Below are 14,078 nucleotides of genomic sequence, written 5' to 3'. Positions count from 1 at the left end.
AGGCAGAGGGGAGAACCAGTTTTTACAATCTCCATAGAGACCTGTAACTTTTGAAGAGAAATTCGAACTTCCAGTTATTAGCTGAAAGAATGACATGTCAAGATTTCACACTGTTAAAACTTATACTCTAACACAGGGTTGGGGAACCTACAGCCAATGGGCCAAATCTGGCCCATTGCTCAATTTCAAAATTTTGATTTTCGAAACGATCGACCTATGACAGTAGCGCCTTAAAAAGAGCATTTATCATCATCATTATGAATTTGCTTTGCATAAAAGCGTCAGCTAAATTACTGTAACGATATAATATTCAACTTCAGCCACCACATTAAAAGAGTGGTTAAGTTCGATGGTTCTATATTCTCTCTCTAAAAAAATACCCAAATTAAGTTGATTTTTATCTGTGAGTGCCCATGACTGATTTTGTCTATGTGTGAATGGCCCGTGATAAGAAATAGGTTCCTCACTCCTGCTCTATCAGATGACTAAAAAAACACTATTGACTAAACATAATTTTCTTTTGGCAACTTATACTTTAAACTATAGAAATAAATGGTCCTTTGTCACTTATCCCTCTCCATGGAAATAAAATTCTTATCACAAACAGTTTACACTTGCTCCCAGCTTCCAATGGGTTGTTTCCTTTTCACTTTCCCAGCTGGGGAACCTTTAGTCCCAGAACTGCTTTTCACTGTGAATGCTAGGCTGTAGATCCCTTCTTCTATTATCAAGCTAGGTGAATCTTCCAGTCTCCTGTAACAGCTCACGAACTTGGTCTTCACTCTGAGCATGAACTCCCAACTGCATTCTGCATGGTGAACGAAAGTGTAAGCATTTTATCTGGATTTGGCTGATTCTATTTCTTGCTCTCTACTTCTCAGCTGGCTGCAGACCACAGAAGACCAAACTGCAACTGCTGTCTGTCTGTGATATACCCAGATTTGTAGAGAAGCCTGTAACCTGATCTCAAAATGGTTTCCTCACCCTCTTACCCATTGCAACAGGAAACACATTAGCTTTCTATCCAAGTAGAAATATTAATTAATTGTGTTTGATCCCAACTCCCTCTCCAATTAGAAGTCAAGGGATAGTTTACAGCGCTGCTGTTAACAATTCAATAGCTACAAAACCTTTTTTGGACTTTGAAAGACTCAAGGCCTATTCATGGTATACTCAGTACCTGCTGGCATTATGTCCAAGTATAAATACCCTGCACTTCCCTCTCAATAAAACAATATAAGTCTTCTTCAGATCTCTAACAATTAAACGCCCCCCCCCAGGCTTACTGTCAGACGGCCTTGAGCACAGGTCTCATGACCCCTTTCATTTACCCTACATTTAAAACTACAGTCTCAAATTGCAGCAATCTTATAAAGCAAAAGATACAATCCTAAAACATCATAACTTTATTAACCTCACAACTGTAACACAATCATCCAGGGCCCCTACTCTTAATTGCTATCCAGCAACTGCTGTTGGAGAATGGACAGAATCAGACTCAACTGAAAATGCCCAAACACATTAAGGAGTAAAGACAGAAAATGGTGGAAACATTTAGCTGATCAGAGAGAATCTGTGGAGAGAAAGAAACACAGTTGATGTTTCAGATCGATGGCTTTTCACCTGAACTGGGAAAAGTTACAAATGTAATAGGTTTTAAACAAGTGAAAGGGGCGGGGTGGGGAGTACTCCTGGAATATTAACTCTGCTTCTTTCTCCACAGATGCTAACTGAACTGCTGAGTATTTCCAGTGTTGTTAATGGGGAAGCAAAATGAAGGAGCCCCCAATTTACACAGAATATTCCATGTCTCAGGATGGAGGGATTACCACACAACAAAACAACTTTACATTTAAATAGCACCTTTAATGTAGAAAATTGCCACAAAGAAGCTTCACAGGGACATCATAAAAAAGATGTTGAATCAAATAAGGAGATAAATGATGGTTTGATCAGGAGATCAGTTTTAAGGAGGTTGTAAAGGAGAGGGTCAAGGCAGAAAGGGAATTCAGTAATGTGGGAAACTAAACATCTTGAAGCACAGCTGGCAAAAGGCAGGCAGAAGAGGAGCAGAGAGTTCAGGAATGGAGATTGTAGGGCAAGGAAAGGTCGCAGAGACAGAGAATTGCAAGGTCTTGAAGGGATTTAAAGACAGGGTGTTGGAGGACTGGGGGCCAATACAGGTCAGTGAGAGAAGGGTCATGGGCAAGCGCAAGTTGGTGTGTGATTGAACGATATGTAATTTTAAGAGTGTGCAGAAAAGGAGGCTGACCAAGAGAGCACTGGAGTAGCACCAGCAAAGACATGGATGAAGATTTCAATGGCAAATGTGCTGAGGTAGGGGTGGAGACAGAGTTAACATTAACTAATAAAATACATTCCCCTTTTTAAACTGTATGTCAATATTCATGGTCACTGCCATTATTTTTTAGGAGTGAAATACAGTGCTTTGATTACATAATTTTAAAAACTTGCATCTAATGTAATATTCTTCTGTGCTCTACTATTCTCTGATTCTATTCTCAGTTTAAATTCTGCAAGCATCCTTTAAATGGAGAGATGTCTCCATCTGGTGGACAGTGGCAGTAGCACCCAATTCATTAAAAATAATAGGATAATGACAAATGTTAGAAATCTGAAATCAGCAAGGGCCACTTCATATTTTGGAAATCATGGTTTCTCCAGTTTCCCACAAAGCTTTCCATGTAATAACTCACTCGGTTTACTCATTATGCCAAAGATTCCTAAAACATTTCCATGCAAAATTTATTTTCCAAAGTATCACAGAACGGTTACAGCAGAGAATGGTTACAGCACATTCAGCTTGTTGTGTCTGTACTGGCTCTCCGAAGGGCAATTCGCCTAGTGCCATTCCCCTGCCTTCTTCCCATAGCCCTGCACATTTTTTTCAGATAATAATCCAATTCCCTCTTGAATGCCTCAATTCAAACTTACTCCACCACACTCCCAGGCAGTGCATTCGAGAACCTAATTACTTGCTGCATGTAAAAAGCTTTTTTGTTGCCATTGCTTCTTTTGCTATTCCCTTAAATCTGTGCCCCCTTGTGCTCAATCCTTACACCAATGGGAACAGTTTCACCTTATCTACTCTGTCCAGACTCTGTCCAAATCTCCTCTCAACCTTCTCTTCCACAAGGAAAAGATCACACAACTTCTCCATTCTATCTACGTAACTAAAGTTCGCCATCCCCGAAACCATTCTTGTGAATCTTTTCTGCACTCTCTCTACTGCCTTCACATTCTTCCTGAAGTGCGGCACCCCAGAACCACATGCATTACTCCAGTTGAGGCTGAACCAGTGTTTTATACAACACTGTGAATGAATAAATAAAAAAAAACCTCCTTGCTTTTGTGCTTTATGTATTAATAAAATTTTGGATGCTGTATCATTTATTAAATGCTCTTTCAACCTGTCCTGCCAACTTCAATGATTTACGCACATATACACCCAGGTCCCTGTGCTCCTGAACCCCTTTAGAATTGTGCTCTATTTTATATTGTCTCTCCGCGTTCTTCCTATAAAAATGAATCACTTCACACTTCTCTGCACTAAGTTTCATCTGCCACTTGCCCACCCATTCCACCAACCTATGTCCTTTTGATGTTCCACACTATTCTCTAACAGTTCACAGAACATCCAAGTTTTGTACCATCTGCAAATTTTGCAATTGTGCCTTGTATACCAAGGTCTAGGTCATTAATAAAAAGCTGGAAGAGCAGGGGACCTAACAACAACCCCTGAGGAACTCCATTATAAACTTTCCTCCAGTCTGGAAACATTCATTAACCACTACTCTCTGTTTCTTATGACTCAGCCATTTTTGTATCTGTGTTGCTACTGTCCCTTTTATTCCATGAGCTCTAAATTTGCTCACAATTCTGTTGTGCGGCACTTTGTCAAATGCCTTTTAGGTGTCCATGTACATCTCATCAACAGCATTACCCTCATCAACCCTCTCAAAATTTTGTCAAGTGCAGAAGCCACAAAAGTGATAAAAATAATCCCATCCTTGCCTTCATTTCCTGGTGAATTGCTTGTTCTGTTGCTCACAGTCAGTTACTAAGGGATGGGATGAGGAAAAGAAAGTAACAGGGCGAAGGAGGAGAACTTAGTGAAAGGATGTGCTGGCCCTGGAGAGGGTCCAGAGGAGGTTCACCAGAACGATCCCAGGAATGAAAGGCTTAACATATGAGGAACGTTTGAGGACTCTGGGTCTATACTCGATGGAGTTTAGAAGGATATGGGGGGATCGAATGATCGATGATTGAAACTTACAGAATACTGAAAGGCCTGGATAGAGTGGACGTGGGGAAGATGTTTCCATTAGTAGGAGGGACTAGGACCCGAGGGCACAGCCTCAGAGTAAAGGGAAGACCTTTTAGAACAGAGATGAGGAGAAACTTCTTTAGCCAGAGAGTGGTGAATCTATGGCATTCATTGCCACAGAAGGCTGTGGAGGCCAGGTCATTGAGTGTATTTAAGACGGAGATAGATAGGTTCTTGATTGGTAAGGGGATCAAAGGTTACGGGGAGAAGGTGGGAGAATGGGGTTGAGAAACTTATCAGCCTTGATTGAATGGCGGAGCAGACTCGATGGACCGAATGGCCTAATTTCTGCTCCTATGTCTTATGGTCTTATGGGCTGACGGAATGAGGGGAAGCAGATTGGGATCAGGGAACAATATGGTGATTATATGAACTAAATGAAATGGAGGGGATGCGGTCAATGGGAAAGGAAGGTGACCAGGAGGAGCAAAAAGCACATGATCTGATGTAGTTGAGGAGGACCGTACAGCAATAATTCTTTACAAAAAGAAAATGCAAGGAAAGCTGCCTTCTGATCACAACAGTACACAAAATGGGCCTGTGATGCAGTAATCGGATCACAAGGAGCAGGTGGGATAAGTGAGGAAACAGGGTGAGATATCATTATTATAGTGGATGCAGGATGAAGAGCAGGGAATAGTCAGGTGGGTGGGGGGGGCGGTGTGGGGAAGGTATGGAGCATGGTTAAATTGCAGGACCTTTAAGGGGTTTAAGGGCAAAAGTAGCTGAATTAGGGAATGCAATAGGGGCAATGAGTTGATGGAAGTTGAGGGCATGAGCATGTTGAGGAGTGATAAAGTTGCCAAGGGGGAGTAGTGGATGAAACAGGATATTGGGGCACACAGACAGACAGACAGATAGTCTGTCACACTGCAATTGCATACATTCAATTAGGCTCCATTCTTCCCACACTTTTCCCACAGCCAACTTGCATCTAGGCTGCCTTCCTACATGCCCTACCAGCTCAAAACAAACCTATATCCAACAACTAGATCCCTTGCTGTGCCTGATGTCTCCCAATCACAATCTTCGGGCCTACTGTATTACCTCAGTCCCACATCCACTGAGTAGTCCACTGCACACCGCCCCTCTAACCACCACTGTCCCGTGGCACCTCCCTTTTCCACAACACATCACCTCCCACCCAAAAGTAAAAAAGAAAATCAAAACAGAGAAAATGAAGCAGCAATGAAGAGAAAACAGGGAGGCAAGCAACAGTAGAGAAACTGATGCTTCTTTACTCTTCCGTTACCATCCCTAATTATACCTTGCCTGACTGGTAGGTCAGACACCACAGGTGGTGGCACAGTGGTATACAGTTTGGAGGGACAGCTGTGTCCTGTGTCCATCAGGACACCTGTGAAGCCTCCTCGGCAAAGAAATCTCCTGCTGATTACCTCAGCTGATGTGTCAGTGCTCCTCCATGTTGAACACCACTTGGAGAAATCACTGAGAAAAGCATGGGCACAAAATGTACTCTGGGTGGGGACTTCAATATCCATCACCAAGACTGGCTTGGTAGCTACATTACTGGTGGAGTTGCTGAATCCTAAAGGACATGTCTAGCAGACAGGGCTAGCGACATGTGATGAGAACACCAACACAAGGGAAAAACCTAGTGGACCTTGTCCTCAACAAGTTACCAGTCACAGACACTTCTATTCATGACAGCATAGGTAGGCATTACCATTGAACAGGCCTTGTGAAGATAAAGTCCTGACTTCACACTAAGGACACTCTCCATTTTGTTGTGTGGCACTGCCAGCTCAAAACTGGGCACCATGAGGCACTGTGTGCCCTCCGCAGCAGCAGAATTGTATTCAACCACAATCTAACCTCATGGCCCATCATATCCCCCATTCTACCATTACCATCAAGATAGTGGACGAACTTCAATAAGTGTAGGAGTGCATTCCAGGAGCAGGCATCAGGTATACCTAAAAATGACATGACAACCTGGTGAAGCTACAACACAGGACCACATGTATGCTAAACAGTGGAAGCAGCATGCTACAGATAGAGCTAAGTGACCCCATAAGTAACAGATCAGATCAAAGCTCTGCAGTCCTACCACATCCAGTGGTGAATGGTGATGGACAATTAAACAACTAACCAGAGGAGATGGCCCCATAAATATCCCCATCCTCACTGCAAGGAGAGCCCGGTGGGGAGATCACAGAGCCTCCACTCCTCACTTTAAATTGAGCAAGATATGTTTTGATCTCCTCCTCTGCCCGATTTTCAGTTCTCTGCACTGCCAAAGGGATGCTTTAGGCATTTCCATGTGATGAAAATTCTCCCCCATATATTCCAAATTCCTGTGAGCATAATATAGATACCGACACATGTATCTATCTATATGTAAACAAAGATGTATCAGGTGCATATTTTTTCTGCTTATCACACTTCCTGCATCTCATTTTGGTTCTCATTACCACACTGCATATGCAACGTTCTTGTAGCTGATTACTAAAATTCTGTATTTATAAAGCAGATGCAAATCATAGTTGTACAGGTAACACGGTACCTGTCAGCAAGTAATAAACTGTAAGGAAAACTGCCAATCAAGACGAAAACATTACCAAAAATGGGAAGTCATCGATAAGCAGAAGGGAGAAGGTGGAATAACCAAATCGATGAAAATATTTTAATAAAAACCTTTTGTGCTATCTTGAACAAGAAATCATTGATCAGAGAGTCTAATAATTGAAATTATTAGTGTGTGGAATTGGTAGGGAGGCAGGGGGAGTAAGAGGAAAGTTCTTCATCACTATTGTTGTTACAGGCCTCTGGTGGTGGCTAGTTACAGAGCAGCATGGGTGGGGAACTGTAACCAGGGCCCCTGCTGACCAGCTAACAGCATATGGAAGAAGGGACAGCAAACAAATACCTTGCAGAAATTGTAGCAACACTCTCCATCCAAGCCATGATCTGTCCTCCGAAAGTGTTACTCTGGTGATTTGCATGAGGTGGCAGGACAAGCTCAATGCTCTCAACCCTGGTCTTTCCTGCTGGAATGGCACTCTGCGATTCTTCAAAATTTGGCTCTGGTTTCGTAAACACATTTCACACGTCAGCAATATCTCAGCTTTTCACATGAAGACCAGCTCAGGGCACCTTACCCTTGCGATTTGGGCCCATGTGAGGAATCGCAGGAACAAACTTACACACGAAGGTTTGACCAAGGTACCTGACTCTTGTGACAAAGCTACATTTGTCATCATTTTAGCAATTCATGCTGCAAATTCACTTCTTGTCACAAGTACTCTGAGTACAAGCTTACTTACTTAGACTTAGTAGCTCCCACGTCTAGAGGTGCATGAGGCAGACGAAGCTCTCCATTCTCTCCTGTCCACAGCCAATACAAATGTCAATTTAAGTGCCTTCCCATATATCTGCCCAATTCAATTCAATGAAAAGTTTAAGATTGGACACTTAACCATCTTGTGGTGAGACAGGGCACCACAGAAAACATGAATGTGTCATCAGCACCAGAAGCACTAACTGACTCCTGTCACAACATACTTCTTCACTGCCTCTCAACTATGTATTAAGATGATCTCATTGACGGTTAAATAGGTTTGTTCCTTTTATGGATTTCTTCTCTGGTGCAGCGTTCTAGAATTCAGTTTTTTTCTCTGGATAACACAGCATGATAACACGCAGCCAGAGACAATAAAGGAAATTCTCTCAGGAATTTAATCCTGGTTGTTGCTTAGAGTGCAGGAAATCCTGGAGAAAACTGAAATGAGGTATCACACATTTTTTTTTGTCTGTGTTGGATTCCCAGAACAATCAAAATACTGCTAAATCTCAACCAGGGAAAGCTCCAAACCAAGGAGTTTCCTCCCCTCTGAATAAGGGAATCACCTTGGGAAACTCCTGTGTATCTCATGGTAGAGATCGAAGAGAAACAGAGGAAGGCCTAATCCTCACAGCTGGGAAATGAAAAAGAGAGAGACAGAAAAAGAGAGAGAATATGGGGAGGAGAGGGAAAGGGGGAGAGGGAGTGGGAGAGGGGGAGAGAAAGAGAGGGAGGGCAGGAGGGAGGAAGAGAGGTGATCAAAAATATGAACTTCAATTTAAAATTTCAGAAACCACTTCGGCTGCAATTTTAGTATTTACTGCAAAATAAACTGCCACTTAACAGTACCTCAGAGACAAGCGGAAAACAACTCAGACAAGTGTCAACTACAAAAACTATTCTGTCAGATGTCACTTCCCCATCTGGGAGAGGAGAAAAGTGAGCAAGAAACAAAAGAGAGAGGCAAAGCATAAGCTGTTTCAATTAAGTTGAGTGCTTTCTCATTCATGAAAATAGGCTTTGACATGGCTACACCCAACAGGAAATCATATAAACCACATTCTGCACTGACCAGTTTCTGTCTCAAATTGGATCTGGACCTCTTCTTAAAATCTTGAGTTTGTTGGGCGACATATTCTGTAGTTAGCTGAAAGTGCCTCTCCAAAGTGGCCATTTTCCATATCTGAGATGTCAGATTATTTGGTTGTGGTGGGCATCACAGTTGAGTGAATCAGTTTGATCAACCAGATAACTATGCAAATTGTGATTTGCATTCCATTTGTATTATTACACACAATACTTCAGGCCAGCTTTAATCAGTATTGCATTAAGATGCTAAACTACAAGTTGTGCCATAGGTTAGCAAGGTCATTTGAAAAAGCAACGGAGCCCTAGGCTTTACTTCTAGAGGAATATAATTAAAAAGTAGGAAAATTATGCTAAACCTTGATCAAACCACACTGAAAGTACTGCATGCAGTTCTAGTTGCCATATCATGAAAAGGATATAGAGGCACTGGAGAACGTGTGCAGAAAAGATTTACAAGGATGATACTTGAAAGGTGTGGCTATATACGAAAAGGATTTCAGGCTGGGTCTCCTCCCTCTTGAAAAAACAAGGCTGGGGGGTGATCTAATAGAGGTGTTTAAAATTCTGAAAGGTTTTGATAGAATGGATATAGAGAGAATGTTTCCTCTTGTGGGTAAGAACATAACTAGAGGTTATCAAAATAAGATAGTTAACAAGAAGCCCAATAGGAATTCAGGAGAAACTTCTTTACCCAAAGAGTGAAGAGAACATGGAACACGTTACTACAAGAAGTGGTTGAAGTGAAAAGTATGGATGTTTTTAAGGGGAAGCTAGACAAGTGTTTGAAGAAGGGAATAGATGGTTACGATGGTAGATTTAGATGATAAAAGATGGGAGGAGGCTTAAGCGGAATATAAACACTGGCATGGACTGGTTGGGTCGTATATTTTATATAATCCTATGGGGATCATGCAAATCCAACATTCTGGAATAGTCTGTGTTAAGCGGTTGATAACTATGAAGGTTGAATTCTATACATTAATTTCTTATCCCCCATAAAGATTGTTTGGGGGTAGGGTTGGGGAGAGAGCAAAATAGCTACCGTCTTGAATCGTGCTTGAGGAGACCAGGTCTTTGATGGTTTCCAGGTGGTGTAACCTCATCCGGCGCCGCTCAGCAGCAATGCTGTATTCCATCTGCTCTTCAGAGGTTCTGGGAATCACAGGCTTCAGCTGTACCTGGCAAGAGAGGGATATTTACATCAATGAAACAAATGCAGTAAAAAGTTTACCTTTTTTAATTCTTTCATGGGATGTGGGCAGCGCTGGTTAGACCAGTATTTATTGCCCATCCCCAATTGCCCTTGAGAAGGCGGTGGTGAGCTGCCATCTTGAACCACTGCATTCCATGTGGTGTAGGTACACCCACAGTGCTGTTAGGGAGGGAGTTCCAGGATTTTGACCCAGCAACAGGGAAGGAACTGTGATATAGTTCCAAGTCAGGATGGTGATTGGGTTGAAGAGGAACTTACAGGTGGTGGTGTTCCCATGTGTCTGCTACTTTTGTCCTCCTAAGTGGTAGATGTCTCTAGTTTGGGAGATGCTGTTGAAAGAACCTTGGTGAGTTGCTGCAGTGCATCTTGTAGATTGTACACACTGCTGCTACTGTGCATTGATGGTGGAGGGAGTGAATGTTGAAGGTGGTGGATGGGATGCCAATCAAGCAGGATACTTTGTCCTAGGTTGTATCAAGCTTCTCGAGTGTTGGAGCTGCACTCATCCAGGCTAGTGGAGAGTATTCCATCACACTCTTGACTTGTGCCTTGTAGATGGTGGACAGGATTTGGCGATTCAGGAGGTGAGTTACTTGCTGCAGAATTCACGGCCTCTGACCTGCTCTTATAGCCACAGTATTTACATGGCTAGTCCAGTTCAGTTTCTGGTCAATGGTAACCCCCAGGATGTTGATAGTGAGGGATTCAGTGATGGTAATGCCATTGAAAGTCAAGAGGAGATATCTGGACTCACTCTTGTTGGAGATGGTTATTGCCTGGCACTTGTGTGGCACTGAAGCTATTCCAGGCAAATGACTCAATACATTATTGGGTTCATTTACCAAACCCCACAAAAGTGGCCATGGCAGGTTCCCTCACTTGATCATTATCCAGTGATTCAGCTCAAAGTCCATGTTTGGATGTCCGGTGAGAATGGGATGAAGTATAATATTATGTGTCCCAATGTCAAATAGCCCATTGACATGGTCATGAATGAAGAATGCCCAACTGAACATGGTCCAGATGGCTGCCTGTGCCCATGGAACTTTAACACAAGAATCGGACTCTACAGGAGAGCAGCAATGGGGAGAGAAAACTGTGATGATTAGAAGAGAGAACACTTGGTTCAGCAAGACAGAGAGAGAAAAAAATTCTCTAAAAGCAGCAAAATATTACTGTCAACACAAGAAACAGGACTATTTGACATGCAAGGGCCAGGAGATACAGATGTGAGCCTATCACTCACGTCACCATGTACTGGTTTCAACCATGCGGCAGTGGGAAGTGTTGAGCACAGGTGAGGGAAATTACTGCTGGTACGGCTATTTTACAATATGGGAGCAGGAAGGATAACATGGGTCTCACAAGGCTGTTAGGTATCAAGCTTTAGGAAGCACATTATCCCTGCGACTGTTTCTTGTTTGTATGATGAAACTATCCTGAGGCATGCAGAGGGCAAATACACAAAGTAGAATCAATGCTTTCTGGGAAGTTTGCCAGATGTTTGTGATTGCATGTTCTGAAGCAAAATCATACCGTCATACCAAAATCACACCATCTGTATATCGACTGAGGGGCAAGCATCGGGTGCACTGTTACCTCAACCAGACCAGCAAATGGCCTTACCGCACTGGTGGCAATCTCCTGACTTTTATCAGAACAGTTACTGCAGAATTATTAACTATTTGGTAAACTGAGATCAGCCTAACCAGAGTCACTGTTGATTGAGGTGCATTTCATTTATTTGCAAAGTTTTTTTAAACGATTAACTATTTTCAAAGTTACAGTGATTAAGAAAACATTATAAAGCGCTGCCAGAATTCAACTCGTTAAAATCAGATTATGACTCATTTGATATAGGAAGTTAGTATAAAGTCAAATAATCAGGCAAGTAATAAGGCAGCTGAATTGTCATGGTACTGATGAGCAACACAGTGCTCATGAGCTTCAATCCCAATATGACAAAATGCAAAACTGAACTCAAAGAAATCTTGCAAGTTATGAGCTGGCATCAGAAAATAACCATTAAAAAAAGGATCAACTGATTCACTGATGTCCTTCAGAAAAGCAACCTTACCTGGTTTAACCCTAAGCTCTGGAATTTCCTCCACTCTCTGCCTCTCTCTCCTTCTTTAAAGGCACTCCTTAAAGTCTCTCTTGGACCAAGCTTTTATGCACTTATCCTGTGTCTAATTACATATATCATGTCAAATTTTGCTTGGTAATCTCTTGTCAAGTGCCTTGGGATATGTTTCTACATTAAAAGCACTACATAAATGCAAGTTGTTGTTGGTTACATTAGTAGGTGGTGCACTAAGACCATGCAGCCTGTGTAATTATGTGAGCAGGAGGGCATGTCAGAAGCAGCAACAGGCATATCTGAAAATAAAGTGCTAACTACTGAAGCTACAATACAGGACGATATGCAGGCTAAACAGTGGAAGCAGCATTCGATAGACAGAGCTAAGTGTGCCGACAACCAACAGATCAGATCAAAGCTCTGCAGTCCTGCCACATCCAGTGGTGAATGGTGGTGAACAATTAAACATCTAATCAGAAGAGGAAACACCACAAATGTGCTCTTCCACAAGGATGGGGGAGCCCAGCACGTCAGTGCAAAAGACAATGCTAAAGCACTTCAGCCAGAAAGTGCCAAGTGGATGATCCATCTAGGCCTCCTCCTATGGTCTCCACATCATAGGTGCCAGTTTTCAGACAACTCAATTCACTCAATATCATGAAATGACTGAAGGCACTGGATACAACAAAAGCTATAGGTCCTGACAACATTCTAACTATGGTGCTGAAGACTTGTGCTCCAGAACTAGCTTTACCTCTAACCAAACTGCCCCAGTGCAGCTACAACACTGGCATCTACCCAATAATGTGGAAAATTGCCGATGGCCTGTACAAAAAGAGGACAAATCCAATTTGCCCAATTACCACACATCAGTCTATTCTCAATCATCAGCAAAGTGACAGGCGGTGTCATCAAGAGTGCTATCAAGTGACATTTACTCATCAATAACCTGCTCACTGACTCTCAGTTTGGGTTGCATCAGGGCCATTCATCTCCAGATCTCGTTACAGCCTTGGTCCAAATTCAAGAGGTGAGGTAGGAGTGACTGCCATTGACAACAAGGCAGCATTTGACCAAGTGTGGCATCAAGGAGCCCTAGCAAAATTGAAATCAATAGTATTCATGGGGAAATTTCTCCATTGGTTGCAGTAATACCTAGCACCAAGGAAGATGGCTGTGGTTGCTAGAGGTCAATCATCTCAGCCCCAGGACATTGCCGCAGAAATTCCTCAGGGTACTGTCCTAGGCCCAATCACCTTCAGCTGCTTCATCAATGACTTTCCCTCACTGCAATCATAAGGCCAGAAGTGGTGAAGTTCGCTTGTGATTGCAGTGTTCACGGCCATTGGCAGCTCCTCAGATACTGAAGCAGTCCCCCTGCAGCAAAACTGGACAACATGGTTGGTAAGTGGCAAGTAACATTTGTGCCACACATATGCCAGGCAATGACCATCTCCAACAAGAGAGAATCAGTATGTTTCCAATGAGGACAGAGGCGTTGCTCGATCTGGTTCTGGAGAATGAGGTGGGTCAAGCAGATTAAGTGTCAGTAGGGAACACTTAGGGGACAGCAATCTTAGTAACATAAGATTTAGGTTGGCTATGGAAAAGGAAAAGGAGCAAACCAGAGTAGAAATAAGTAATTATGGGTGGGCCAGTTTAAATCAGGTGAGGACAGGTCTGGCCCAGGTAAACTGGAATGAAAGGCTGGCAGACAAAATTGTCACAGAACAAACTGCTGCCTTTTAAGAGAGAGTTTGGGTACAGTCAAAGCACATCTGCAGGAGGGGAGGGGAAGATAAGACAAACAAAGTCAGAGCTCCCAGGATGAAAAAAGAGATAAAGAGCAAGATGAAGCAGCAGAAGGGCATATATGATAGACGGCAGATTGATAATACAGGTAAGAGCCAGCTGAATATAGAAATTTCAGAAGATAAGTAAAAAAATTAATATGTGAAGCAATGAGAGAGTATGAGAAGAGACTGGCAGCTAACATAAAAGGGAATCCCAAAGTCTTCTTTAAGCATATAAATTGGAAAAGGGT

The 14,078-nt window shown here is 42.6% G+C and overlaps 1 protein-coding gene across 1 annotated transcript in view; it reads right to left on the bottom strand.

The window, feature by feature from the left end:
* acot11a (acyl-CoA thioesterase 11a) overlaps positions 1-14,078 on the bottom strand; it is a 108,233-nt gene that overhangs the window by 33,748 nt on the left and 60,407 nt on the right. Inside the window, exons 6-7 of the mRNA XM_078561656.1 lie at positions 9,784-9,919; positions 7,239-7,395 (exon numbers count right to left, since the gene is read on the bottom strand). Coding sequence (XP_078417782.1) covers positions 7,239-7,395; positions 9,784-9,919 — 293 coding nt within the window. The remainder of the gene's footprint in view (positions 1-7,238; positions 7,396-9,783; positions 9,920-14,078) is intronic.

This window comes from Cetorhinus maximus, chromosome 17, assembly GCF_964194155.1.
Source record: "Cetorhinus maximus chromosome 17, sCetMax3.hap1.1, whole genome shotgun sequence".
In the NCBI taxonomy this organism is placed as follows: domain Eukaryota; kingdom Metazoa; phylum Chordata; class Chondrichthyes; order Lamniformes; family Cetorhinidae; genus Cetorhinus; species Cetorhinus maximus.
The sequence above is the reverse complement of the archived record's forward strand: the minus strand, read 5'-3'. Positions and strand labels throughout refer to the sequence as shown.